This window comes from Diadema antillarum, unplaced genomic scaffold, assembly GCF_040938485.1.
Source record: "Diadema antillarum isolate AM-2024a unplaced genomic scaffold, OU_Dant_1.0 seq00000693_RagTag, whole genome shotgun sequence".
Lineage (NCBI taxonomy): Eukaryota > Metazoa > Echinodermata > Echinoidea > Diadematoida > Diadematidae > Diadema > Diadema antillarum.
In genome coordinates, this window is record NW_027271598.1 from 1,860,269 (window position 1) to 1,887,489 (window position 27,221).

Sequence of the window (27,221 nt, forward strand, 5' to 3'; positions counted from 1 at the left end):
TCACACAAGAATTGTGGAGAACACTGTAAAAAAACTAGCGCCTCCAAGTGGGGTGGGAAAAGAAATTCAAGTTTGTTATTATTGTGGATTGTGTTGGCCTGGCCTGTTATGACATCAGAAATACCTTGTTGAGATCTGTCAAAAAGTGTTAGCATGTCCCAATGGGAAGGGCATGTGAAGGGGGGGGGGGGGGGATTACCATGTGTGACGACTATACCAACATCTTTCTATGATGAGTATCACTGTTTTTTGTTGTTTGTGTGTGTGTGTGTGTGTGTGTGTGTGTGTGTGTGTGTGTATTCAGTAACAGCATTCTTTTCATGGTTGTGTCATATGATGAAGGCTACCATTGACTGTTTTCAAACAGGCGTATTGAGTTGTCACACTTTCACATACTGCTTTAATAAATACAAAAACATATTATAGAAAAGGGAGAAGAGCAACGTAAGATGATGAAAAAAAAAAGAACGAATAGAACCACAAAACTAACACTGAGTTTAATTCTTCCACACTAGAGTTTAAATAGGAAAAGGGCAGCCCTATCAGAAATACAACCAGTACACCATGTCACAGAGTTGACCACATGCACCTACCTACAAACAAAAATCAACCCAACCCACATTTCCGTGGGGTTTTGGCTGCGTTTATCTAAAAAAATTCTGAGGCAGAATCACGATCCTAAACGTGTTTGAGGCATTTTCAGGGGTTAGATAAATGCAACCATGTTTTCAAACGCGTTTAAAAACGCTGTTTTGAAACGCCTTTCAAAGGGCGTTTTAAAATGCGTTTGAGACCACGATGGCTGTTCTGTGAGTAGATAAACACAATGGCGTTTTTGAAACGCATTTATATCCCAAGGTCAAATCTCGGCTGTTTCCGGTTGTGCTCTCTACCCATTATTTGTGTGTGACTGAGGAGGCATGTTTGGTGGTATGCAGTTGACCTTTACTTCCTGGGTCAAACGGCGTAAAGCAGCTGCGCAGTGACACCACTTGAATTGCGATTGTGTGATGGTTTAATAGATAAACGCGGCTCCCCAAGAATCGCGTTTCAAACCACGTTTGCAAACACCGTTCCAAACGTGTTTTGAAACGTGATTCTCTCTCTCAAGTTAGATAAACACAGCCTTTGTCGTGCAAGGCAACACAGGTCCCATAGGATGTAGCAGATGATGGGAGCAAAGTAATCTCATCTATACTGTGGCTGTTTTTCTATAATCTGCCCAAGACAAATTAGGGAAAGTCCCTGCCTTGGGAAAGGACCTGACAAATTCAAGTGATGCGTGCAAAGATGCTACAAAACAAACCAGCAGTGATCTATCAGGTAAACAAATAGAGAGACTGCTGTATAGTACATCTCAGTCAGGACAGCAGAAGACAAGAAAAACTGTGGTATGGCTCAATCAAAACCATAAATGATATCAGGAAATGCAATACATCTCAATCAAGACAATAAAAATCAAAATAAACTGCAATTTACGTACCTCAGTCATAACAATAAAAAAACATCAGATCATGCAGTAAACCTCAATTAAGACAGTAAAACACAAAAGAAACTGCAATATACCGCGATCAAAACAAAAGACGAGAGAAACTGTTGTAAGCCGCATTCAAAACAGCAGCAGAGTAGAAGCTGCAGTGTACCTCAGTCAAAACAATAAAAGACATCAGAACATGCAGTAAACTTCAATCAAGATGATAACAGAGAGGAGAAACCATTAGTATACCTCAATCAGAACAATAAAATCCAAGAGAAACAGTAGTAGAACCTCAATCAATCAAGACAACAGGAGACAAGAGAAGCCGGCTGCAGTATAGCTAAAATCAATAAAAAGACATCAGAACATCCAGTAAACCTCAATCAAGACAATAAAACACAAGAAAACTGCATTATACCTCAATCAGAACACTAAAAGACAAAAGATACCGCAGTATATCTCAAACCAAACTCAAAACAAAAGGCAAGAGAGACTGCATTATACCCCAAGCAAAATTAAAGTAGAGAAGATAAAATGCTTTATTACAACCGCAACCTGCTGTTTTCTATGCACATATTATTGTTTCCTATCTCTGTCTCTCATAGTTCACTTTCCATATTTTTTTCTTCAGTTCTTGTGTTTTGACAGGTACACCACTATGTCATGCATTTTTTACATGTAGCTTTGTTAATTTGCTTCTTCAGGTTGGGAGCAGAAACTACAGAATGCAGTGTACAGACACTTACGGCACTGCAGACCTTTGCCTCACCCCGACACCCCACAGGAACAAATGAAAGAGCCCCTGACGTATATCAGGAGAGCACAGGTAAGTAAAGAATTGATGGGGGTGGGGGGGGGGGGGGGTGGTGGGTGGGGGGTGTGTGGAGCTAAGACCAAAATGGCCAAAAAAGTATCATTCTGTAAGGCTCAGTATTTGAAATGATGATTTTGCATTGAATTGTTCTTGATTTATTCGTTTGTTTACACTTTTGATAACTTTATTATTAATTATTTTTTTGTCTCCGCTTCATCTCGCGAGGTTTTTTTTTTTTTTTTTTTTTGGGGGGGGGTCCACTTCACCTCCAGAGGTATACATACATTCTTGTTGTCATTTGAGAATAATTAGATCTATTGGTAAAGACAAACACTCATTTTGGTAATAAGTTTTAATAGGGAATGTCAAACTTGTATTGTATGTTTTAAAGAAGATCACTAATATATTTTGTATTGGGATGAATGAGTTTTCATTATCTACTGAGCGATGATGAAGAAAATCAAGATTTATTGTGTTTCATGTGAAATCTAAATATGGCAATGACATCTTCAAAGAATTTGTTGTTGGTTTCTTTCCCTTGAAGTACTCATGGTAATCTGCTACATGAGTATATATATGTCTAGTATGCATCAGATTTGGTCACCTGGATATTTAAAAGAATTAGTGAGAGCGAAATAAAAGAAAAGAAAAGAAGAGTTTTTAAAAAGGCACTTTATTGTGCACAGAATGCAACTACTACAGTAGTAGATGTATGAGTTATCTCACTGTCTTTACAAGATGTTTACCTGTAAAACCAAACAGGCATGTATTCCTTGAGAAGAGAGGGAGAGGCTTAATAGAGCAAATTTCTTTTCTTTTGGCTAGAAACAATTTGTATTCTTTGATCCTATATTGTATAATCATAGGTGAAATGGAGCCTGGGTCAAGACAAAGTTTCAGCCTCAAAGCGAAGCAGTTGCACGACCTCTGTGACTGACATTAGGATTACGAATTGTCTCAGCCTGTAGTATCATTGATACTTGTATTTTTTAAACGTCATGCCATGATTTTACAAATCTCCACTGGGTAGTATTGCTAGAAACTGGGGATAAAGTGAAGAAGGATTTTTATTTTTCATTGCATCAATGTCAAGGATGGGATATACAGAATCATGCATTTATATTCCAAGCTTATAATTCAAATCCATACCCTTGTGTTCATGCATTTGGTAGCTTTGCATGCAAAAATGGGGGTATTTGAGAGAATTGCACAAGGATAAACCATAATGCCAAATTATGGCCATTCGCAAAGCTCTAAAATGTACATGGTTTCTTGCCAAACATTGCCAGTTGCACAATCAACAATATGTCTCTGTCGAACATCTAATTTCGCCTCTACGACTCTTTGCCATGACACATCATATGATATATATGGCTTTCCTCGGCTTGCTACGAGCATCTTTCTGAGATGTGTATCCAAGATAAATCACCAGTGTAGCCATAAAAATACAAAAGGAGCCAAGTCCGTAAAGTGGAGCGGGGTCTGGCTTAAAAGGAGTCATTTTAGCCATCGTGTGGAGATATGGGAGACCGCATGAAATACCAGGAATAGACATTTTATGAGGAGGAAAAAGGTACTGATCATACAAGGGAAACTATGATAGAAAAAACAAACAAACGCACATACCTCCTGTAAGAGGAAGAATTACATATGAATATAGGAAGACAGAGAAATGACTGGATGTATGAAGGAAAAGTTGAGAAGGAAAGGACATAGCTAAAAGGGAAGAGAAAATAGTTAGAGGAAAGAAATAGAAATAAAGATATGAAAGAGTGAAAAAAAGTCTTGTACTTGAGAGAAAAATGAAAGAAAAAGGAAATTGGATGGATTTGTATAAGGAAAGGAGAAAACGGAAGAGTGGAATGGAAAGATGAAAGAAAAAATATGTAAAGGGAAATTTAAGTAGAAATGAATGAAAAAATGAGAAAATAAAAGAAATGTATTGAAGGAAGACAGAAGGGAGACGTTTAAGTAAATGGGAGCCAAAACTCTCTTTATTCATGCAAATTCTTTACGATGCTTCTTTTTTTTTTCATTTTCTTACCTTTGGATGAGGTATGATTGATCTCTCAAAGAAAGACGGACAAATTGATCAATTTCATCGTAGATTCATCTTTTTCTCAGTTCCAATTGCAAGACAAAGAACAGTTGTGCATCAAGATTTTGAAACTCATCACTCAGCAGAATTTTTTGATATCATGTATGCTTGATTCTGTGATAATTCTCTCACGAGGGCTCACTAAAGGAATTTTACAGTTGCATCTACATTCTCAATACAGGTCATCCAATCAGCAATTGACCCTTCTAGTATTTGAGAACACAAGCGTGAGTCCATTCCACGCTACGTGTCTCATCAATTAAGGCATAATGGATCTCCCAAAGTGATATTTATATCAGCTTAGCGAATGCTTCTGGGCACAATTCCTCTTTTTTGTGTGTGATTAGTCGCAGACGAGCAGGATTCAGTAGAGGTCATGAAATATCTGTTAGGAGGCTTGGTGAATGTGGAGAGATAGGATAAAAGACTTGTGAGTGTTAGCAAATGGTGTTTAGAATGTATTGTGATGTGGTGTCACAGTAAACTTCATAGCAAGACAGTGTTTTATCACACACCTCGACATAGGGCACACCAGTAAATGTTTCCCGGCCAGTTTTCTATTCAGTATTGCACCCATGAAACTAACTGAGATTCCATATCAAAAAGAAATTCATTTCTTTTTTATCCCTCATAAATTTGGGTTTGTCTGCCACCGGAATTCAGAGTATTTATATGACTTCATCTGTCTGCAAGCCAGGATTTACAATTTGGAATATGACTTCCTGAAATGTCAAAGTAGTATGTGTATGTTGGGTAGATTCTATTGCAATGATATACATTTGCTGCATCAGATCTATTTTAAAGCCTGAAATCTCTGCTGTCACAGCTATATTGTAAGAGGTATTGACTCAAACCATAGATGTAGTATCATTTACCTCTTTTTCTGAATAGTGGTCTCTGGTTGGTCGATTCTCCGAGACAAGCAAAGCTCTGTTGACTCCCAAAAAGTTCCAGTGATCGCTGAGAAGGGGTCATAATATAATGATGTCAATAATATTGCTTGTTCATGTTATGGTATATAAGTGTAGATTGAATTATGAGCTACAGTGTACAACGTATCTCCTCATACTGATTGGCTTGTTTGTGAGCCAATGTGCTTACTGTGTAAGCAATCTGAACTGGTGGTCTTGATTGAAATTTGCTTATACTTTAAATATCAATTACTGTTTAGTATATAAATATCTATACGACAAAGCATGGGCGTATTAACATCTGGGTCATAGTGCATCCCCCTGACCTGCAGTGATTGTAACTTTGGATACTTGCTGTGAACTTTGACTCTGGTTTGGGTCACAGCATGTCTGTTGAAATAAATCACAATTAAGATTTTGGGATTTGCACCATGGTTCTCACAGTACTTTATACACATATATGCATAGTATCTATTGAGTAAATGAGAGATGAACTGAGACAAAGGTCAAATGCAAGATACTTCCTAATATGTAGTCTACATAGGACTGCATGTCTTTGGAAAAAGTGTGCTTGTGATATCTATTTTCTTTTCTTTTTGATGTTTCATTTGGCAGTTAAACATATAGTTGTGGAGTCATTTAAACCCATATGCTTTTTTTTTTCTGTCATCGCCACAATAGTTTGTTTCTTTTTTCCCCCCGAGTGCATTAATCTAACGATGTCCATAATTTGTGTTCTGCCATTGAAATGCTGGAGATCAGCCCTTTAAGGCAATTTCACCTAGATTTCATTAGGAGATGGGCCAACTGGGGGTTGCTATTATCCAGTGCATTCAAAAGCTTACTTCTCTCTTGTCCATACAAAGTTCCTTTCAAGCTCTATTGTGTGCCCAGATGGACAAGCTTCTTTTTTTCTAATCTTAATTTACACTAGTTCTGCTTCAAGGAATTGACGGCAGACATGTTATAAGGGTACCTACCAGATCTTTTTTGAAATTATGTCTTTAGGTAGAGGTTATATGTTTTATACCTTATTGTATGGGACAACATTAACAGGGCAAAATATTAAAGAGAACTTACTTATGTGGCAGAGTGTAGGTGCTGAGCCCCTGTTTAACAATTAGTGCTCCATCATTAATGATGTCGCATGATCATGTTGTAAAACAGTCCTCTCGGTTAACATATAAGCTCTAATCAATTCAAATTAAATTTACTTGGTACCAAATTCACTCTCCATCTTTCTTGTTTGTTTGTTTTTCTCTGATGCTGCCTGAACATTGTCTTTATTTTACCTTGTTTTGTCTAAGCTATCCTATACCATCCCTTCTTCTGCATAAAGACAGTAGCTTGATTTTGTTAAGGATCTGTGTCTGTCTGTCTGTCTGTCTGTGTCAATTTCTACCTTTCTCTCTGTCCATCTGTCTGTTTGTCTGTTTCTCTAACCCTGCACAGACTGTACATCTTTATTTTGTCTTGTCTCTATCTTTCCATTCATACCCTTACTGTCCCTCTGTATTCATGTCTTGCTCCATTAAGGAGCACTGTTTGTCTGTCTGTCTGTCTGTCTATCTGTCTGTCTTTCCCTCTCTTTCTCTTTCCCTGCATAGACTGTATCACCACCTTGTATCTAGGTACATCATCTCCCCCCCCCCCCCCCCCCCCCCCCCACTGTCCGTCCCTTCTCCTCTACTCTTTTGTTCACATCTCACCTTTTGTTTTCTATATTTTCTCCACTCCGTGTCACTAATGATCCGGGTTTTTTTTTCACTGTCCTTGTCCTTCTGCCTGTCTGTCCTGCTCAATGTTGCTCTTATTGTAGCTGCCATTTTCTGCTTTTAATCCGCAGTCGACTTGGGAAAAGCGAATAGTGAAGAGTCTGAACAGCATGTGCACAGAACTGTCAGTGCCCCTGGCAAGAAAGGTAAGTTTGTAAACCTAATGCATGTTTATTGTTTGTATACGATGTGCTGTATGTGTGTGTGTGTGTGTGTGTGTGTGTGTGTGTGTATGTTGTGTAAAAGTATTGTAAAAATATATACATATTGAAATATATAAGGGCATTTCCACGGTAACTCACGTTACATTTTGAACTCAAAATTAGGTCGTTGAGATCAATATCCTTAAAACCTGAGTAGTGATATGAGTTACTATATGTGAATGAGTATCATGCACCTCCATCCTACCTCACAGCAACATTACATCCACAGACTCTTATGAGAACTATGAGAAAAAACACTACAAATGTCGGTAACTCACGTTACATAATTTGGACATGCAAAAATTTGGCATGTCTTATACATGTATTCAAAAGTTTCCTCAAACAAGAAACAGAGAGACTTTAATGTCTATTGTGTCAAAGTCATGGACTAACAACATACATCACCGAGTATGGTAAAAATTCAAATTGTCTTACATTCTCCAGGTATCGTCATGTGAAGCGGTAACTCACGTTACGGTAACTCACGTTACAGTTTGTCCACATGATCACAAGACGATTTTTTGTCTTAATAATCCAAAGAAAACTTACCAAGACAACTTTTTTTTTCACAAACAAACTCCATGAATAAAGAATCTAAATTGATTTGAACATTGATCTGACAGTAATTAATCCCATTTTATCCATGAGATTACCAAAAGGCAGGAAACTTTACATTTAGAATACCAACTTGAAGATAAATTTCATTTTTAATTGAGTCGTTTTCCAAGCTTTCGTTTGTACTGAGACAAAAATTGTATTCAACAAAATGATATGAAACAAAGTCTATTTCATTAAATTACACTCTTTTCCAGTTAACAAATGCATCAGAAATTGAGGATTTAATTGAGAATTTGATTTGATTGTTTTTTTTATTTTACTAGATTTAAATGGATTTCAGGCTATCTAGATAAAACAAGTCATCCATAAACTATTCCATTTAATACACTGAGTCACGAGACTAGAGACCTGTACATTGTACATGTAGTCTGTGGAGAGTTTAAAGGTTCAGAAATGAATATTTCAATAAATCTTTAACTTTTTAATAAACAATGCAATTTATATTCCAATTATTTGATAATTGTTTGAATTACTCAATCAATTGTTTGTATGTTTGATTTGTTTACAAATTCTTATACTCAACTGGTACAGAAATTAGACTTGAATTACAGAAACTGCAGATAAATTTTAGTTATCTACTACCAGTATTGATCAGTTTAATAAAACATGTTCATAAATGTTTAAGCCTTAAAAAAACAATGGCTTTGGTCTATGAAATGTCAAGTAGCCATTATTTAAATTGTACATGTATACATGTAAAAAGTATACCAGTATTTTCTAGAGTAATCAAGCAGACTGAAGCAGTAAATCCCAATGAAAAACATGAATAGTAAATATTTTGTGATCAGGAGGCTAACTATTTATAATATCACAAAATGTTGATAGTCTGCTTTAAGGTACATGACTGTCCAGCTCTTAAAGAAAATGTCTGATAATGAGGTTCACATTCAACAAGTTTTTGGTAATAGATCAGCATGTAAAGTAAATTATAGTAAACACAGAAAAGTTTCATTGTAGGATTTTGCAACAATATAGCTAAAACCTCAGAGTAGAATAGTATAAAACACATTGCGTGTCAAACTCACAATGTTCAGTTCTCAAAAATCTCAGAAAAAAACAGCAGGAAGCGAGCTCCAATCTTAAAATTCTGTTCACATGTAAATGTTTCAGCCTCATAAACAATGGCTTTGGTATATACAGGTAGGTATAAACTATGAAATGTCAAATAGTAATCACTTGAATTACAAAAACAAGAACTTTTCAAGAGTAATCATGCAGTGATTATCCCAATCAGAAGGCTATTAATAGTTATCACAAAATTTTGATAATTTGCTGGAACAAGGTCCATGCAGCTTTAAAGAAAATGTCTTTTAACAACTTTCGTAACAGATCAGTATACATGCACTGTAATATTAAATAGTAAATATGGAACCTGTTGAAGCACATGTGATGAACATGTGTAATTAATACATTGTACATGTAGACCAGTTGGTTTGGTGATAGAGAGAGACCAAGAGAATAACAATCTATTGGAAATAGAATCTTAATACAAGAGTTCAGTAATCATGTACTCATTGGTTACTTACAATCACAACCTTCATATCATTTCTTGGTATTACAGAAAAATCATGTCGGTAACTCACGTTACATTGTGGTAACTCACGTTACACGGTAACTCACGTTACAATTTTAAGACCTCTGTTATGAGAATTTGAAGCAAAGACTATAAGTCCCATCATATTTCTTTGATGTGTGCTGCATAGTTATTTGATAATCCAAAATACCATGTCTCAGTTGGGCATAGTAAAATTGCTAGGTTAAAAAGTTCATGTTTCGGTAACTCACGTTACAGCAGCTTCTCGAGCTATGTAAGAGCACGCTGATGTCCGAAGTACATATCTTATATCGAGGTCTCCACTTTATTTACTGCTAGATTAATACATTTTTGATTTGTAAAACCAAACAAAGTTTGATTTGAGCCTCAAATATAAAAAATAATCACAAAGAGCAACAAAAATGCATTTTTAGGGATTTTTAGGTCAAAAAATGCTTTCTGGTTTCAAAAGGTATAAAAATGCACAAAAGGGAACTTTTCTTAAAGGTAAAGTTGGTTTCACGCACTTCAAACTATGGCTAACAAAGTAAGATTATCAGTTGTCCTGAAATATGCGGGTAAAATTTTGGTGGTCATGTCGCACAACTCACGGAAATGCCCATAAGAGTATAAAATTATGAATGTTTATAGACATTAAGATTCATACTACTAGTGTTGTTTTTTTATTTTTGAAAGAAAGGTGTTGGGAATAAAGGAGTAATTTCAGCCTTTGAAAAACTATTGTGCATGTTGCTACTTTACAATCTGTAGTTTGTTCGTCTAGCTAGTCGAAGTTAATTTATGAAAGCAAAAGAAGTAACAAATGAGAGTTACATGTAACTGTGCGGAGCAACCTCACTACATGCTGTTCAGAGATGCAAGAACCCATTGAAAAGTGTCATGGAATCTCAGCCTCAGTTACCATGGTAACCATGCCTACCCTGTGATGCAGTGTCTCCATGTTTGTGTTGTTTTACCCCTTGGTGTTGAATTACATTGATGTAACTTTAATTGTGCTCCTGGACACATTAACACCACAGTGGAAATGCCCCTGGCATTTTTTTTTTCTTTTTAAAATCATTCCCTATACTTTTATGACAGTCGAGTTATCACTTGAGAAGATGAAGGCTTCGAAAATTAACTTGAGTGACACTGAGTCTCGTAATTAGGCAGTCAGTCTCTCTATTCTCAGTCATAAATAGCGCTGTTTGTCTTGCTCATTTGCATTCTGTCGGGCAAAAGGGAGAGGGAAAATGAAAGCCATTGAGAGCAGTGGGTAATTATGGTGATTCGGTGGCACGAATTTCAGTTAATGTTAGCATCAATCAACCGTTACATCAGTGTTCTTTTTTGTTGTTGTGGGGAGTGAGAGATCTCATTTTTCTAGATTATTGCCAAAATGCTGCAAGTTTTTTGAGGAGATTGAAAATTTTGGGGATTTTTTTAGTTTTTTTTTTTTTCTTTTTGAAAGGAGGGTTGGGTTTAGAAAGAGTCATCAGGGCTGGAATCTGCTAATCAGAAAGCAAACATGCACCGCCATGCACTGGGGATACCAAAATGACCGCTGGTGTTTGCGAGTAATGACACAGAGCGATCGGCCAACATAAGTCACTGCTAGACATGGGCAAAAGGCCAATGTTTGTCGTGGAATGCGTTACTGTCTCTGTGCTGTTGACTCTGCCCGAATTCATGCGCGGCTGAAATTTGCCCGGGAACGCTTTCTGGGTCCGTCAATCAAGAGTCGTGTCCACATCGGCCCGTACAAGACCGGGAGATCACGGGGGATCGATTTCAGCGTCTGTCAACGTGACATGTTTGGATTCATGCTGTTTTATTGGCACAGCGAAATGTTTGTATCAAGTAAATTAAAACCATCTAATGGCCTCATTATGGGGAAGTTTCCTTTCTGTCTGTTGACCATTCTCCTGAGGTTTCATGGAGCCCTTTTGTTTGGTATTCACCTGTGGAAAGTAGCCAAGTTTGAGGGGGAGGAGTAGAATCCGTGCGAGTTTGTTAAAGTTCGATTTCAACTTTCTACACTCTTTCAAATGTGTGGAAAGGGGACAAAACAGATGATAATGATGAGCGTTTCAAGTGAGAGATATTTTAATAGAAACCATACTGTAGTTCAAAAGTGTTGTTTTTTTTCAGGGGGGGGGGGGGGTAGAATGTCATATGCTTCAAAGGTACCCAATGATAAGTTCAGCTCTGAATTTTCAGAAATCTTGCCTGTGCATGAGACAGACTCAAAAGTTTGTTGTGCCCCTAAAAAAAGCAAGAAAATGTATTTTTCATTGCATGTGGATTCTACTCTAAAAGACAGTTCTAATCCAGTAAAATATTGTGTTTTGAAAGTATCATGGCGACTTCTGTTGGTTAAAAGAAGCACAGGCGTTACTTGGCAGAAATTATATTGTTATACATTTGTCTTTTTTTTTAGAATGAGAGAAGCAAATTATTACTACACAGTTTGCTTTTGTAAGAATTGAAAGAGTTCAAAGTACACACTCTGGAAAAGTGTTTAGTGAGAAAGGAGGTTTTGATCATGAAGTTCAGGGTCTATTTGAATGCTTAATCTCACATAGCAGTGCTCTGTGCAATGAATGCAACAAAACACAGGATATATTACACTCCATAGCAACCACAATGAGAGGATTATTAGATTGAGCTGCAATTTTCCTCACTCATTAAACACATTCAGTTCATGACCATTACGGAATTTAGATTCAGTGGCATAACCCTTTCAAAAGTTATACGAATCGAAAGTGAAGAGTGAGTTAAGAGTCTTGAAGGAACAGGAAGGGACTTTTGAGATAAGTAAAATCATACCATTCAAGAAAAAGATTTCCCACAAAAACCTGCCAAAATCAAAATTTCCCATTCATTTTATGATCCCAAACTTTGGAATTATGAAGTAGAAGAATTGCTCTTTTCAAAAATATCAAAAAAATTGAAATTGACTTGTTTGACCAATTTCACCTATGTTGAGTCCTCATATGTGATCCTGCACCTCAAAACAAACAAAAAGTCGCCAGACATGAATTTTTAGTTAAGACCATATTCTGAAAGAGCAGACTTTAAGCTTTAAAATGATGTATAACTCAAATCAAATGGACTCTCCTAACCTATCTAAATATTGGAAAGAAAGCACAAACTCAGGAAAAGTGTGAACTGAGAAAAGAGGCTCGAAAGTACAGTGTCTACTCAAGCGCTTAATCTTTACCAAACCGTGCTGGCTGTGCGATAAATGGGACAAAAAACAGGAAGTAAACCACCAGAGTAACGACAATGAAGGGATTATCAGATTAAACTGAAATTAAGCATGCATCATTAACACATTCTGTCCATAATTAACGCCAACTTTCAAAGCAGTAGCACTGTCCTTTCAAAAGCTATTAGAGTTGAAAGTGAAGAGTGTGGACAAGGTTTTTCAGAAATGAAAAAGGGATTCTAAAGACACACCTAATTGCACTATTCTAACAAAAATGTTCGAGATAAACTGTTAAAAAAACACACGTTCCTGCCCGTTTTATGATACCAAATTTTAGCATAATGTAAAAGAAGACCCGCTCTTTCAGAAAATATGAAAAAGTCAAGTTCGGCTAGGTTGACCCATTTCACTTATTTTCAGTCCTCACGCAAAATCAGTGTGTGCGACTTTATGTTCGTTTTGAGGTGCACGGTCACATATGAAATTAGGTTGTGCGACTTTTCGTTGGTTTTGTGATGCACAGTCACAAATGTTCAGAGAGATTCATTAACTTTAGGATGTGGACAGAGCTCAGGTTCCCTACAAATATGTATATATATTTTTTACATACTTTTATGTGCTTGCTGACACTGCACTCAGTCCATCAAATGTCTCTGTCTATCTATCTATGTACACGTGTACTTTAAAACCAGAAATATTCGTGGCATGACATTTTTGTGACTTGGAAGTGATGGCCTTTTTCACAGCATGAAATTTTCATGAATTGCCACGCAATTCAATGCATGTAGTGCGACAACTTTTGTGCGTGTTTTAATGGCACAAATGTTAGCTCTTGAAAAATTCGCGAAATTAGAATGCATGTGAACATTTCTGGTTTTACAGTTTTCATCTCTGTCAATGACTGCAAAAAATGTGGAAATCTGTTGCAAGAAAGTACAGAAAGCATGATCTTGATTAATTGGTTAAGCTGGTATCTCACTGAGCGGCGAACGTTTGCGAACGTAGCGAATTTGAGATTCGCCAACTTTTCTGACGAATGTTTGCGAAAAATCAAAGTTCGCTTCTGCCATTAGCGACAGTTAGCGACTTTTAGCGATGTTTAGCGACAATTAGCAACACTTTAGCGAATGTTTGCGAAAGTGTTTGCGAACACAGGTGGCGACTATTAGCGAATGTTAGCAAATGTTAGCGACAATTTTGCAAATGTTAGCGACAGTTTTGCAAATATTAGCAACTGTTTGCGAATCATTTGCGACAATTTTGCGAATGTTCTTGGACCTAGAAAAGTACTAGGTGATTGTGTATAGTAAGACCAATAAAACGACATAAAACCTTCCACTGAATTCAGATCTCTTGTGACAACCGTTCAAGATGGATTTCCAGGATATGGAAATAAATTTCTGCCAAGAAGAGGCTCAAGGTGTTGCTATCCTTGAAGAGCTGCTTTGTCAGGCTGCTGCTACAGCTATTCTCTCTAAAAAAGAAAGAGTGAAAATGTTCACTCTTGAAGAAGTGAATAACAGAAAAGAGTGAGTTTCAAGTGAAATTAGAGTGATTTTGGAGTGAAAATGTTCATTTTCACTCATTTTTGAGTGACCTCAGGGATCACTCCAAGATTTTCGAGTGATTCCTGAGGTCACTCCAAAATGAGTGAAAATAGATATTTTCACTCAAAATTCACTCCAATTTTACTCAAAACTCACTCTTTTCTGTAATTCACTCCTTCAAGAGTGAACATTTTCACTCTTTCTTTTTAGAGAGTTGTGCAGTATAAGAGAAATAAAATAAAGAAAAACAAGAAAGGAAGAAGAAAAGAAAGAGATTCAGAGAGTGCTTGATGCAGAGGACAGACTTTAGTCAATATGAAAAGCTTTTGAAGCAATTACAATCATGATGGAGATGTCAAGAGCTTCAAGAACTTTCTAGAGTGGAACCTTGTCTGTTTCAGAAGCTTTTATAGGAACCATGTGGTTACTTGTTCGCAAGCAGTGGCGAATCATATAAAAATGTTAGCGACACCGTATTACGACCGTTTGCGAATTCTTACGAGTGTTTTGCGAATGTTTGCGAATGTTTGCGAATGTTTGCAACTGTTAGCGAAAATACAAATTCGCAAAGGTTCGCAAAGAAATTTTGAACATGTTCAAAATTTCTTTGCGACAAGAAAAACTGTTTGCGACACTAAAAACCGTTTGCGAACTTTCTTGCGAATGTTAACGAACCTTTTGCAACCGTTTACGAACCATGGCGAATTCCCAAATTTGCTACGTTCGCAAACGTTCGCCGCTCAGTGAGATACCCCCTTACATGATCTACTTTTATAGCAGTCTGCTGATCGGCATGAAATTGTGTGTGAGGTAGGAGGGGGTGGAAGCGTTACGTGACTGCTCTTTGAATGAGTTCTGACTGAAATATTGCTGCTATGCAGTAACAAATTTTGTATGAAAACATGTCAGTAACCTTTTGAATAGGCAGTTGAAATATGGTTATGCGTATACAGTCAGAATGAGGGTGTTAGAGCCTGAATTAAAGCAAATGCTGCTAAAAATGGTGCTACTGTTATGGTGGACACTCGTGCTAGAATTCTAGTGTAACTACGTAAGGGCATAGCATGGATGCAATAATTTCTGCATGACCAACATTAAAGATATCTCCTTCAAATACGGCATGTATCCAATGTTTGTTTCTGTGTATACAACTCTACAATTAATTGGAAAGCATGGACACACAAACATCCTCTCTTGAAATAATTCACAAACAAGGTCTTTGATGTTGAATCTTGTGTGTGTGTTTGTGTGTGTATGTGTTTATATGCATGTCTGTTATGTGTGTCTAAGAGTGTGAATGAGGCTGTGTGAAGTGATTATTAACAGTCCCAGGGGGCTAATTACACCTCCCACATACTGTACCTCCACCTAGAGATGAATGATTACTGCCTACCATGCCAGGGTGACATTGCTGTGTAAATGAGGGATGAATGCCGTCAGGGATTGCACTGGCGAACTGTGAAGATGTGATAACCCCCCCCCCCCCACCCCCCCCCCCCCGGAATACACACATAAAAATAAAAGCAGAATGGAAGGCGATGCTCAGGAGTGTCGCTCCGATGCCTCGTGGGATGCGTGATAGTTATGGGGATCTCTAATGTTAATTGACACAGACATCAATTTACGAGTTTGAGATGTGAGGTCCAAAGGATATAGGGCAGGTCTTTTTCCTTCCGTTTACGTAGATCTCTCCCTCCTCTCAATTTTCTTCTTTCTTAAATTTTCTTCCAGGTTGGAGTGCTGTAATCAGGTGCTAATGAATCTGTATACATGGTATTCTAACCGCCAGCCAACTTTAGCCAATGATGGTGTCCTACGTTTTCCCCAGGGTTACAACAGATGAAAAATGCAAACACTGCCAGTTGTTGGCGTAATTTCCTGTCACACTTGTTTGAACGGAGCAGCAATGAGATATATCATCTGTATTACATGATCTACATAAATACTGGTCCCTGATTGGTTGTAGTGCAGTCACATGACTAGTGCGGCAGGGATCACAATCTCTACATTGCGAACAGTGACGTCACTTGAGAATTTAGCTATCTGCTGATAGGGGTAGAATAAAATCATGTGTATCCACAGTGTATGTGGACCATGTAATGTATAAAACAATATCATTGCCTCATCTGCTGTTGCAATATAACACTCGACAGTCCCTTGGAAGTTCTACTTTCTCCTTGATACAATACAATGTATTCCCTCTGTGCTGAATGTTTCTGGAAAATATAATCTGTGGAAGAAAATGAAATCCCAATCGGGATGTTGAATATTATATTACACCTCTAAAATGGCAATATTTGTGCAGACACTCAGAAGTTAGAACTTTTTTGCCTGTGCTGGGGATACAGCTATCACTGCTGAAGTTAATATCAGTTTACCTTTTGGAGTTTATCAGGCTCTCATGCCCTTGTCATAAAGTGAGAAATATTAATCTCCAAAAATGTTCAATCTGTCTGAGGTATGAAATTCCCAGCTTACACTGTACTATTCCCATTTATGCCCTTACACAAATACACCTCCAGCATACTTGTGCCTGATTAGTGGTCAAAAATGCAATCATCTTGACCTTGCTGTTTGTTCATGTTCCTGAAATTCCTGGTAATGTTTGTTGAATTGTTTTGCTTTTGTTTTTGTTGTGGGGGGGGGGGGGGGGGTATTTCACAGGTTTTTGAGGAGCATATTATAAAAAGCCATTTGATGTTTTGTTTTCCTAGAAACCAGCAGGATATGGGTAGAGGAAAATGATGGGGTTGGCTTCAAACGCTATACTCTTCGATGTCATTAGTGCCTGAAAATACGTCCATTTAGCTTCCATCCACTGGCAGGCCCACTCATTGTGCTCACATACATCCCAAGACATTGTAAGGGCAGAAGCCTCCGAGGTCCAATTGTATGCATCATAACATCATCGTCTGTGGGGGGGGGGGGGGGGGGGAATGCGATAACATTATCTCATCAGCGTCCCGAACAACAAGCGAAATGACCATAAAAGTGAGCTTTCTAGGTCACGTGCGTGAGTACGCAACAGCATAACAAACCCCCTGCAAGGCCAATAGATGATGTTACGTGCCGTGCAAAGGAAGTCGGTTAACCTAGTATGTAGATCATATGATAATCGTTTTCTTTCAGGGAAGCTATAGCTTTCTTCAGAGCTGGCATCAATAGGAAACATTCAGGGAAACCATGAAATGAAAGCACCAGATCATGTCAAATATACCCAATTTCATCCATTATTCTAGAGGCACAAACCATCAGTGAGGCTCTTCCTTTTTTCAGACAAACAACACAAGTAAAAGTAAATATAATGTACACATCTTAACATATCTGCAAAGTCTGAGTTACATGATAGGGAGGGGAAACAATGGGTGAAAAACAAAAACAATAACACAAATACAAAGCAAATAGGATACCCATGATACATTTACATTTGCAGTTTAAATGTTGAATGTTTAATGAAGAGGACCCAAGGGGAAATGACCTAGATGTATAATGCATAACAAATTCTGGGAAGTCTGTCCATTATGTATACATCAGAAGCCTCATTTTAGGATATCAAAGGTGAGCTCACACACAAGTACACTCATTCAGAGTTTATCTAAGAAGAACCCACAAAAACAAACAAACAAACAAATAAACAAACAAAAAACAATAAAGGAAGTCATCAAACTTGCCAAAGAAAAGTCTTAGTGTGCATACTACAGCCAGAATGCCATTTCTACAGTCAAAGCATGACTTAAACAGTACTTCCAACCTTACAGTGGATGTTGCATGTAGTTTGTGTTTCCACCCAAATGTGAATTACAGTGTGCACAATAAGATAACATTAGTTAAGAACCAGAAGGTATTAACTTTCATATTTCTGCTCCTCAGCTGATGATAAAAAGCTCATACTATACCATTTTAAAGCCAATGTTTATGTTTTCTTTTAAAACCCTTCTTCCTCTGAGATATTGCAGTTCTTTTGAGGGTGTTGAGCTGATGCACTAGGTTCCTGTATAAAACAAAGGGTTGATCTTTGGTTCTGTAGCTTTGAGGAGTTGCAGTAGTTAGCTCAGTCAGTAAGACTTGAGATTACTTTTTATCAATCATGATGTCCTGTCTAGTTCAAATCCCCTGGTTGCAGTGGTTGCGCCCGAGGCACGGCACCTTTAATATCCAATTTGCCAAGTCCTTAAAGGACAAGTTCACGTTCATAGACATGTGGGTTGAGTGAATGCAGCAATATTAGTAGAACACATCAGTGAGAGTTTGAGCAAAATCGGACAATCCGTTAAAAAGTTATGTATTTTTGAAGTTTCTGCTCAGTTACGGCTGGATGAAAAGACTACTATAGCTTGTGATGTCACATGAGTACAACGATATAAAGAAAGAATAAAGAAAATTCAACATATTTCCATTTTTCTCGCATAACAAAAGAACACTCAACTTCTCTCTTTCAGAAGGCAGGGGGAATATATTACCCTTAACATACGTCAGTAGCAAGTCGAAGAACTGTGCACTTTATTCAAAAAGTAAAGTTTTGTGAAATTCTCTTTTTATTTTCATTTATAGTTGTACACATGTGACATCATACACTGTAGTAGTCTTCTCTTCCAGCAGTGACTGCGCAGATACTTAAAATATTCGTAACTTTTGAACGGATTGTCCAATTGTCCTCAAACTTTCACTGATGTGTTCTACCAATATTGCTGCATTCTCTCAATCCTTATGTATACGAAGGTGGACTTGTCCTTTAAAAGGGGACTCAAAGTTATTATTGTTGTGGTTTCTGCCTATAAGCATTCAGTGCTTCATGTAGCTGTCAAAACAAAATATAAATTCTAATTCTAACCAAAACCATCCCATGTGTGCGTCATGAAATGAATACCGTATCTCATTTCATATTTGGAATATTTTTGGTGATCTTCAGAAATTCACCCCAGATACAGCAAAGTGCAAAGGGAGAAGAGTCAAGCCTGGGAAACAGACGTATTGATAGACAAAAGGGATGAGACAAGGCCATGCAAAAGCTGGACAAAATGAGGACTGTATTTGTACTTCACTACTGCTATCTGTTTGGTTTCTGTACCTTTTTTTTTTCAATAAGATTCAGTCCACATTCAGTTTTCTTTTGTTATTATGTGTCAAGTTGCGCTTTCATTCTGCCGAGATTGTCAGTGAGCGACCTAGATTTTTTTGGGTCCGAGTTGATTGAAAAGCAAACTTTGTAATAAACGTGACGCGGGTTCTGGGTTGCCTTTCCGCTGTCCACGGCAAATATTTCAAATGACCTTTATGTGGCCGCCAAGAATCACACAAAAATGTGCAAATTTGGTGTGCAAAATCCAGTATAAGTGAAAACCCCAGGGGTGGTCATTTATAGGGGTATGTCCAGCAACGTTCAAATTACAAGTAGATAGTGGCAGAGATGATTCTTAAAGGACAAGTTCACCTTCATATACATGTAAAATATTGCAAGTGAATGCAGCAATATTAGTGAAAGTGAAAGTTTGAGGAAAATCAGACAATCCGTTCATAAGTTATGAATTTTTAAAGTGTCTGCGCAGTCACTGCTGGATGAGAAGACTACTAGAGTATATGATGTCACTTGTGTACAAAGATATAAGGAAAATATAAAGAGAATTTCACAAATTTTTATTTTTTGAAAAAAGTTCACATTTCCTCGACTTGTTGCTGATGTATGTTAAGGGTACCGGTGATACAGTATTCCCCCTGCCTTCTGAGAGGCAAGTCAAGTGTTCTTTTATCATGCAAAAAAAAGTGAAAATATGTTGAATTTTCTTTATGTTTTCTTAATCATTGTACACATGTGACATCACAAGGTGTAGTAGTCTTCTTATTCAGCAGTAACTTAGCAGAAACTTCAAAAATTCTCAACTTTTGAACGGGTTGTCCAATTTTCCTCTAACCCTCACTGATGTGTTCTACTAATGTTGCTGCATTAACTCAATTCACATCTATAAAGGTGGACTTGTCCTTTAAGGTGATTTTTCTGCAATGATTCATGTCATGATATTTCAGGCCTGTAATTAACAATGATGTGAAACAAGATATTTACCAGCCTTTCATCAGTCTTGGAACAATTTCTGGTGTCATATTCTATGTCAGACTGGGGTCAGGCAGCCATGTGCAGTCTAGGTTTTGTAGGTTAACTATGTGTACATGTGACACAAATGGGATTCACTGTGAAGCTTTTACGTGTCTGATAAAACTGTTGTATAAACTGTCAAAATTCCCTCACAAAGGGTTAAAAAAAAAGAAGTAACATGAAGATCATAAGTGCCAACGAATTACTTTTTTTTTGGTCCTCATTGCTAGTCATAAGTAGCTCAATGGATGAGTACAGACGAAATTTGGAATATTGCATATAGTAATATATAATATATTTATTGTAAAATCAAATGCCTCCTGCAGTGGCTTTAACCCACTGAGGACAAACTGATTTTTGCTATAACAGGCATTCTCCATAGACACCTGCCCGAGTATTCTCGGGACTCGTCTTCAACGGGTTAATAGTGAAAAATTAAAGGAAATGTTTGTCTGCTGCTTCTTCCTCTGAAGGAGTCTTCCCCAGAGCGTTGCCCGGAGCGACAAAAATGTCAGCCGTTGACAAATGGCATTTTGAGATTGGCGCAAACACTTCACGCAATGCTGAACTTGGCACATAATCATATCTTGCCGCTGCATCACACAGAAATATTCATTAGAGGATATTTCTGTATGAATGCAAATCACCAATGAGTTCTAGCATTCATACAAAGGTGCCACTGTGTTCTGTGATTATCTGTAGTGCCTCAAACTCTTGTGGCCGCATGTACAGTGTATACTTTGAATTGTATATATTGTGCACTCGTGGGAAATCAGATTAATTTTTATTCTATAAGAGCAGGGGCCAAATGAAATTGTATTTATTGTCATTCTATTATCTGCTTCATGATATCATTCTGTTAAAGTCTCAAGTATGGAGAGTGGCCTATATTCTGTGACACTTGTAAACCGTCTACTCTCCGTGGTGCAATGGATTGTTTGGTTTATGTATCATCCCGTGCTCGCGAAATTATTGCAAACTTTAAAGCAAGCCTTTGAATGAGCCGAGCTTTTGGGAGTGACATTCTCGTGTGTGAAGCTGGTTGGTGCAGCTGGTGGTGGGGGGGGGGGGGGGGGGGGGTAGCATGGGGCAAGCAACAATATCTTGATGCCGTTATCTTTGTGTTTCTATGGGAACACTTTGCCAGAATCATTACCAAGGAGTTTTGCCTTTCCCAGCTTGTGTCATTTGATGATAAAAACGCTGATCTGTGGGCTATACTTCTTACCGTTTTCTTGTGCGTGGCTGCATGTCACGCTTCACAGAATCAGCATCAAATTCCTCGGATGTCGCTACATGCTTGCGATAAAGAGAATAGAGTGATTGTAAGGGTAGGGAGGATCTTCTGGTGATGGTCTGGTTATTTGTCACGCCATTCTTATTGACTTTTTACTTTGAGTAATGCTGGATCTATATCCAGTCAATATATGTGACCCATTTTCATTACACAAACATGTAAATGTCAGTGGCAAACATTGAAGTATGTTGTCTAGCAACAGAACACAGAGGAGGTAGGCATTTCAACACATATATGCTTGCAGTATGTAAAATGAAGCTTCACCCGATTGCAAGAGAGGCCTAGAATCCCCAATCATTTTGCGCAGGACAAATCTGATTTCAGTACATAATGGGTTAAGCATCAGCCCTGTTGCATTGAAGAAAAAAAAAAGCAGTTGTTGCCTCTTAAATCATTGATATGACCATTTAGATTTCCAGTGCTCAGAGCTGACTCCTTTAGGTTGCCATGCTGTCTTTCGATATTTTACAAACTACAGTTATTGTAAGTTGCAGTTTTTGTATCAGAGGTGCTTTATAAAGTGGGGCTGTGATGGAATAAGCTGGTTTAATGGAGAAGTGGTAATAAGGAACTTTAGCATCCATATAAAGTCTCAAGTAACATTATCTTATTACTTTGATCATAACCAAGATGTAACATATACATTACACGCTAATTTTTCAAATCTTTAGACAACATCAAAATACATTTTTTACTTTTTTTTCAGAAGTAAAAAGAAATTACATTTTTTTTTTCTTACTACTTACTGTCACTTAATGGAATATAACAATACATATCTAAAACCTATTGTCATCGTGCTGCCAAAGTATGTTTAGGAAGATGAGAAAACCATACATAAAGACAAAGGAATTCAGAGGAAATTTTGAAATCTGGTGGCAAAGAATGTGCAACCTTTTTGTCTTGTGACGTTGTCATGTTCTATTTTTTCCTCCTCTCTATACCGTAAAACCGGAAATGTTTGCATGCTTTTCAATCTCACGAATTTCTCGAGAGCCGAAATTGACAAAATCAAAATGCACGCAAAAGTTCTTCTCTACAGTATAATGCATTGGATGCCAGTGGCAATTCATAAAAAATGTTGATTTCATTTTGCGCAAATTTCATGCTACGAATATTTCTTGCTTTACAGTATATACATGCCCCCTCACTTTCCCTTTTGAATGCTGGGTCGGGTGCATATCCGTTTGACAGGTCATCAAACCTGTCCATGTTGTTGCTAGGCCTCACTGGAAGTGGGTCGTTAGTGGTGGGCAGCCTTGGTTCCGAGGTGTGACCGCATGATGGCTGGACGCGCATCCCAGCTCCTCTGATGACGCAGCCCCAGTTTAAATGACGTTCTCCACACCCACCATGCCCTCTTCATGGAATGCCTGTTTAAGTGCCAACGTTTACCGTATCGAGACGAAAAAAAAAAAGGTCTTGTTTGTTGTGGAGCGCTCCCCTGCAATGCAGCAGTTTTCAATTCCAAACTCTTTGCACCTCTTGCCTCCGCACCTCCGGGACTCAATTAAATGGTACAAACTAGGAGGTCGCCGGTACAAAACAAGTCTGTTGTAGATGGCTGATGCAAAAAATGATTCATATCTTGATCAATAATGCACTCGGTTATGATTACTCTCGCCTATACGGCTTCATGTTTTGTTCTTGATCAGAAACAAAAGAGAGAAAGAGCACAATGGGGACGCGCAGTCCTATAGTCTCTCGTTTTCCCCAATGCGCTCCCCTCGGCAATTTTCAAAACGATGATGCTGATGGCTGCACTTTAATGATCATTGGGGGGAGACCTTGGTTTGGTAATCCTTTGGAGGCCTGTGATAGGTCAGATTTGTAGTTCTACAGGCCAGTGCAAAGGTCTCCCGTTCTCTTTCTCTTTCTGTTTTTTTATATTTTATTGCCTGCCCAGGGAAGCTTGGAGGTATGCCTTTAACCCTTTCAGTCTCTAGGTCGGTGATCATCACATCCCCGAGCATACTGTCAGTTAAACAGTCCCCCCCCCCCCCATGTCTCGAGGCTAACTGTAATTGGAGAGGGGATATTACAATTACCCCTATTCTAGTGAATTATGGTTCCCCTTTTTCCCCTGTATGAAACTCACATTGCAACTTTATAGTTCTCTTTTTCTTTGTTAACTTTATGTGGGGGATGGAGCCACTACATGACCTCCACATAGCCTGCCAACTTCTTGCACAGTGCATTTTCCATATAAAGGTTTAAATCAAGGGGGAGTATAAAGGACTTTCAGGTCTTGTTTTATGTCCATGTTGTCAGAAGCTATGTCATATATGCTATTTTTCAGTCGCACTGTTCCAGCATAACCTCATTACTCTCAAATTACTTGAAAGGTTTCATCTTTGCAATTCAAATTTATGCCATCTTTGCTCTCAAGTACTGCATTCCCTACCAGCTGCATTTCAAGCAAGGAGACATTGCAGTCTTCACTAGATCACTGGGTTGAAGAGAGTCAATGAAGAATGATATCAGGGATAAATCGTGCCATGCTGTTAAAAACACAGGTTCCTCATTAGGCTTCTACATGAACCCACAACCTTCTGACCTCATGCATGATATCACACAAATTCCTTGCCAAGAGTTTGTACCTCTCTAAATGTGTGCCCACACTACGAAGATGACAAGGGTGCTTTTGTCTGATGAATTGTCCGTATGACATATCCATGCTGTACATTGCCCTCGTCAAATCAGCAGTAGATATAAATGTAGTGAATGCAGATGTGACCATGTATCACAAAACCAACGAAAAAAGTACATGCCTCTATTTTATGTGAGAGCTCAGAATAGGTGAATCAGGTCAACCTAGACAATGTTGAATTTTTCATATTTTCTGAAAGAGCAATTTTTATGCCTCCGCAACGAAGTGGCCGGAGGCATTATGTTTTCGGGTCGTCCGTCCGTCCGTCCGTCCGTACGTCCGTACGTCCGTACGTCCGTACGTCCGTCCGTACGTCCGTCCGTACGTCCGTCCGTCCCGTTTTGTTTTTGTCGATATCTCAAGAACCGTGTGGTGGTTTTACATCAAACTTGGTATGAGGGTATATCCTTGGGGGATAATACTTTGTGTGGATTTTAGGGTCACAGGGTCAAAGGTCAAAGGTCACAGGTTATTTTGTGAAAAAAATTGAAATTTCATGTTTTTCTCCATATCTCGCAAATGGTTCAAGTTATCTTCATGAAACTTAGTATACATGCTTGTACCGATGGGCAGTGATTATCTAGGGAAGTTGGGGGTCATGGGTCAAAGGTCAGGGGGTCAAAGGTCAAGGTCAACTCCTCAAAATATCACTACTTTCCGTAAAATGCAGTATGCCTGAAGGTTTTTTTTTTTAAAACTTGATGTATGGCATGTATTACCCAATATATATTTTTGGGGAAGTTTCTTGCCAAAAGGTCAAAGGTCAAAAGGTCAAAGGTCAAGTGAAAGTGCTAAATTGCACTTTTTCCTCCATATCTCGGAAGTAACTCAAGGTATCATCATGAAACTTACATATTTATGCATGTTCAACCTAACAGTGATTCTCTTTGGAACTGTGAGGTCAAAGGTCAAAGGCCAGGTTTAGATAATGTCATTTAATATTTTGCCAGTTGTGTGAAACTGTCATCACACATTGTCAAGACATTGTACTATAGACCTATTAGGAGAACCATGCATTATGGCGGAGGCATATCAGTAGCAGTAGCGATATATCTAGTTTTCTCTACATTTATCTGAAGTTAGGGATCATAAAACAAATAGGAAATTTTTTTTTTTAGCAGTTGTTCTAGATTACTTTTTTGTAGAATTGTGTGATTAGGTATGTCATACAGGCCCCTTTTCATTTCTTAAAAACCCTTACATCTTCAGGAAACCCTTACATCTTCAGTTTCAACTCTAAAAACTTTTCAAAGGATTATTTTTTTTATATTTTTTTTTTAGTCCCAATCATTGAACAGGGCACAACCTGGTAAGATTAAGCACTTGAATAGACCGTGTTCTTCAGAGCCTCTTTTCTCAGTTCACACTATTCCAGAGTGTGTGCTTTCTTTCCAATACAGTTCTCTCCGCGTAATCGGGTATCGCTTAAACGGGTACTCCATTTAATTGGGTAGTATTGTGAGAGTCAGTTCCAATGCACATTAAAATTACCTGATAATCGGGTTGCCTCTCCGCATAAACGGGTAAAAATGTTCTTCTAATCTAATTTCTACCCACATTTTATCGCAGATATAACACTTTGAGAAATCATGCATGTCAAATTTTTCATGGCTAATCACATTTTCTTCGTAATTTGCAAAGAAGATCGATCATTTTGGGAGTGATTAAACATGTAAACACTTTTACACATACCGACTTGCCACACGAAAACGAACATTTATGTAGCTGGCACTCACAAGTGCATAGACAGACAGGAGTTGAACACTCTTGCGATCCTGCCTTGCTCTGCAACAACATTCACAATATGAGAAGTTTGCAACGAAAATCAGGCCATGCGCCATCTGGCCAGCTCCATATAATTTTGCTTTTCCCCAGTCACTTCTCGAAAAGTAACCCAACGTTCTATGTGACTTGTGCACGCAAAGAGACGTGTTCATTTCGGAAAACGTCTGCGTGTTAGCGAGGAGTCTATAGTCAAACGATAAAGTGTTTTGAAGACATGTTTGTCCATGAAAAAGAATGTAAATTATAATATGATTTAACAATTCACTGTTCGTGACTGAGCAAGTGTAAGGTATTTATAATGTGCCGTGCAAGCACTTGTGTTAAGCATGTTTGGTGCAGTATACAATGCATGTAAATACACATTGTGTGTGTCAATTGTGAATGAGACGTGTTCTTCTGTTAATCGGGTACTCCACTTAATCGGGTAAGAAACACTCTGCCCGAGCCTACCCGATTATGCGGAGAGTACTGTATTTAGATAGGTTAGGAAAATTCAATTAAATTAATCCGTTGAAGACGAGTCCCGAGTATACTCGGGCAGGTGTCTATGGGAAATGCGTGTTGTAGCAAAATTAGCCCATCCTCAATGGGTTAACTTATACATCATTTTAAAGCTTAAAGTCTGCTCTTTCATAACCTGCCCTTAATAGCTGAAAATCCATGTCTGGCAACTTTTTTCTTGGCTTTGTGGTGCAGGGTCACATATGACATATCAATGCTGTGCGCTGCTTTGTCCAGTCAGCAGTAGATATGAACACAGTGAATGCAGATATTCACAATGCTTTACTTTATGATATACACAGTGTTCCATTTCTATGCATACACTTCAGTGACATTCTCCATGTATGTTCAGACAGTAGAAAGGCATTAGGAGCCTACAGTGTTTGGCTTTGCAATCTCTGTTGTGAACTGATCAAGCACTAATGAAACAAAATAATTCTCGAAATATATAAGTGTGAATGCACATTTTACTCTTGTATTTTTGTGTGTATATCAGGAATAAAACAAGGTAGATTATCATTTAGTTATAGTGAGTCATGTAATCTGATTGCTCAGTCAACCATATGTGACCCTGCATATCAAAACCAACAAAAAGTCGCCAGACATGGATTTTTAGTTAAGGACAGATTCTGAAAGAGCAGACTCTAAGCTTTAAAATGATGTATAACTCAATTCATATGGACTCCCCTAACCTGCCTAAATACTGGACAGAAAG

General features: G+C 38.0%; 1 protein-coding gene across 1 annotated transcript in view; it reads left to right on the forward strand.

Moving 5' to 3' along the window:
• LOC139737455 (TBC1 domain family member 19-like) overlaps positions 1-27,221 on the forward strand; it is a 222,724-nt gene that overhangs the window by 14,772 nt on the left and 180,731 nt on the right. Inside the window, exons 4-5 of the mRNA XM_071648131.1 lie at positions 2,182-2,303; positions 7,147-7,221. Coding sequence (XP_071504232.1) covers positions 2,182-2,303; positions 7,147-7,221 — 197 coding nt within the window. The remainder of the gene's footprint in view (positions 1-2,181; positions 2,304-7,146; positions 7,222-27,221) is intronic.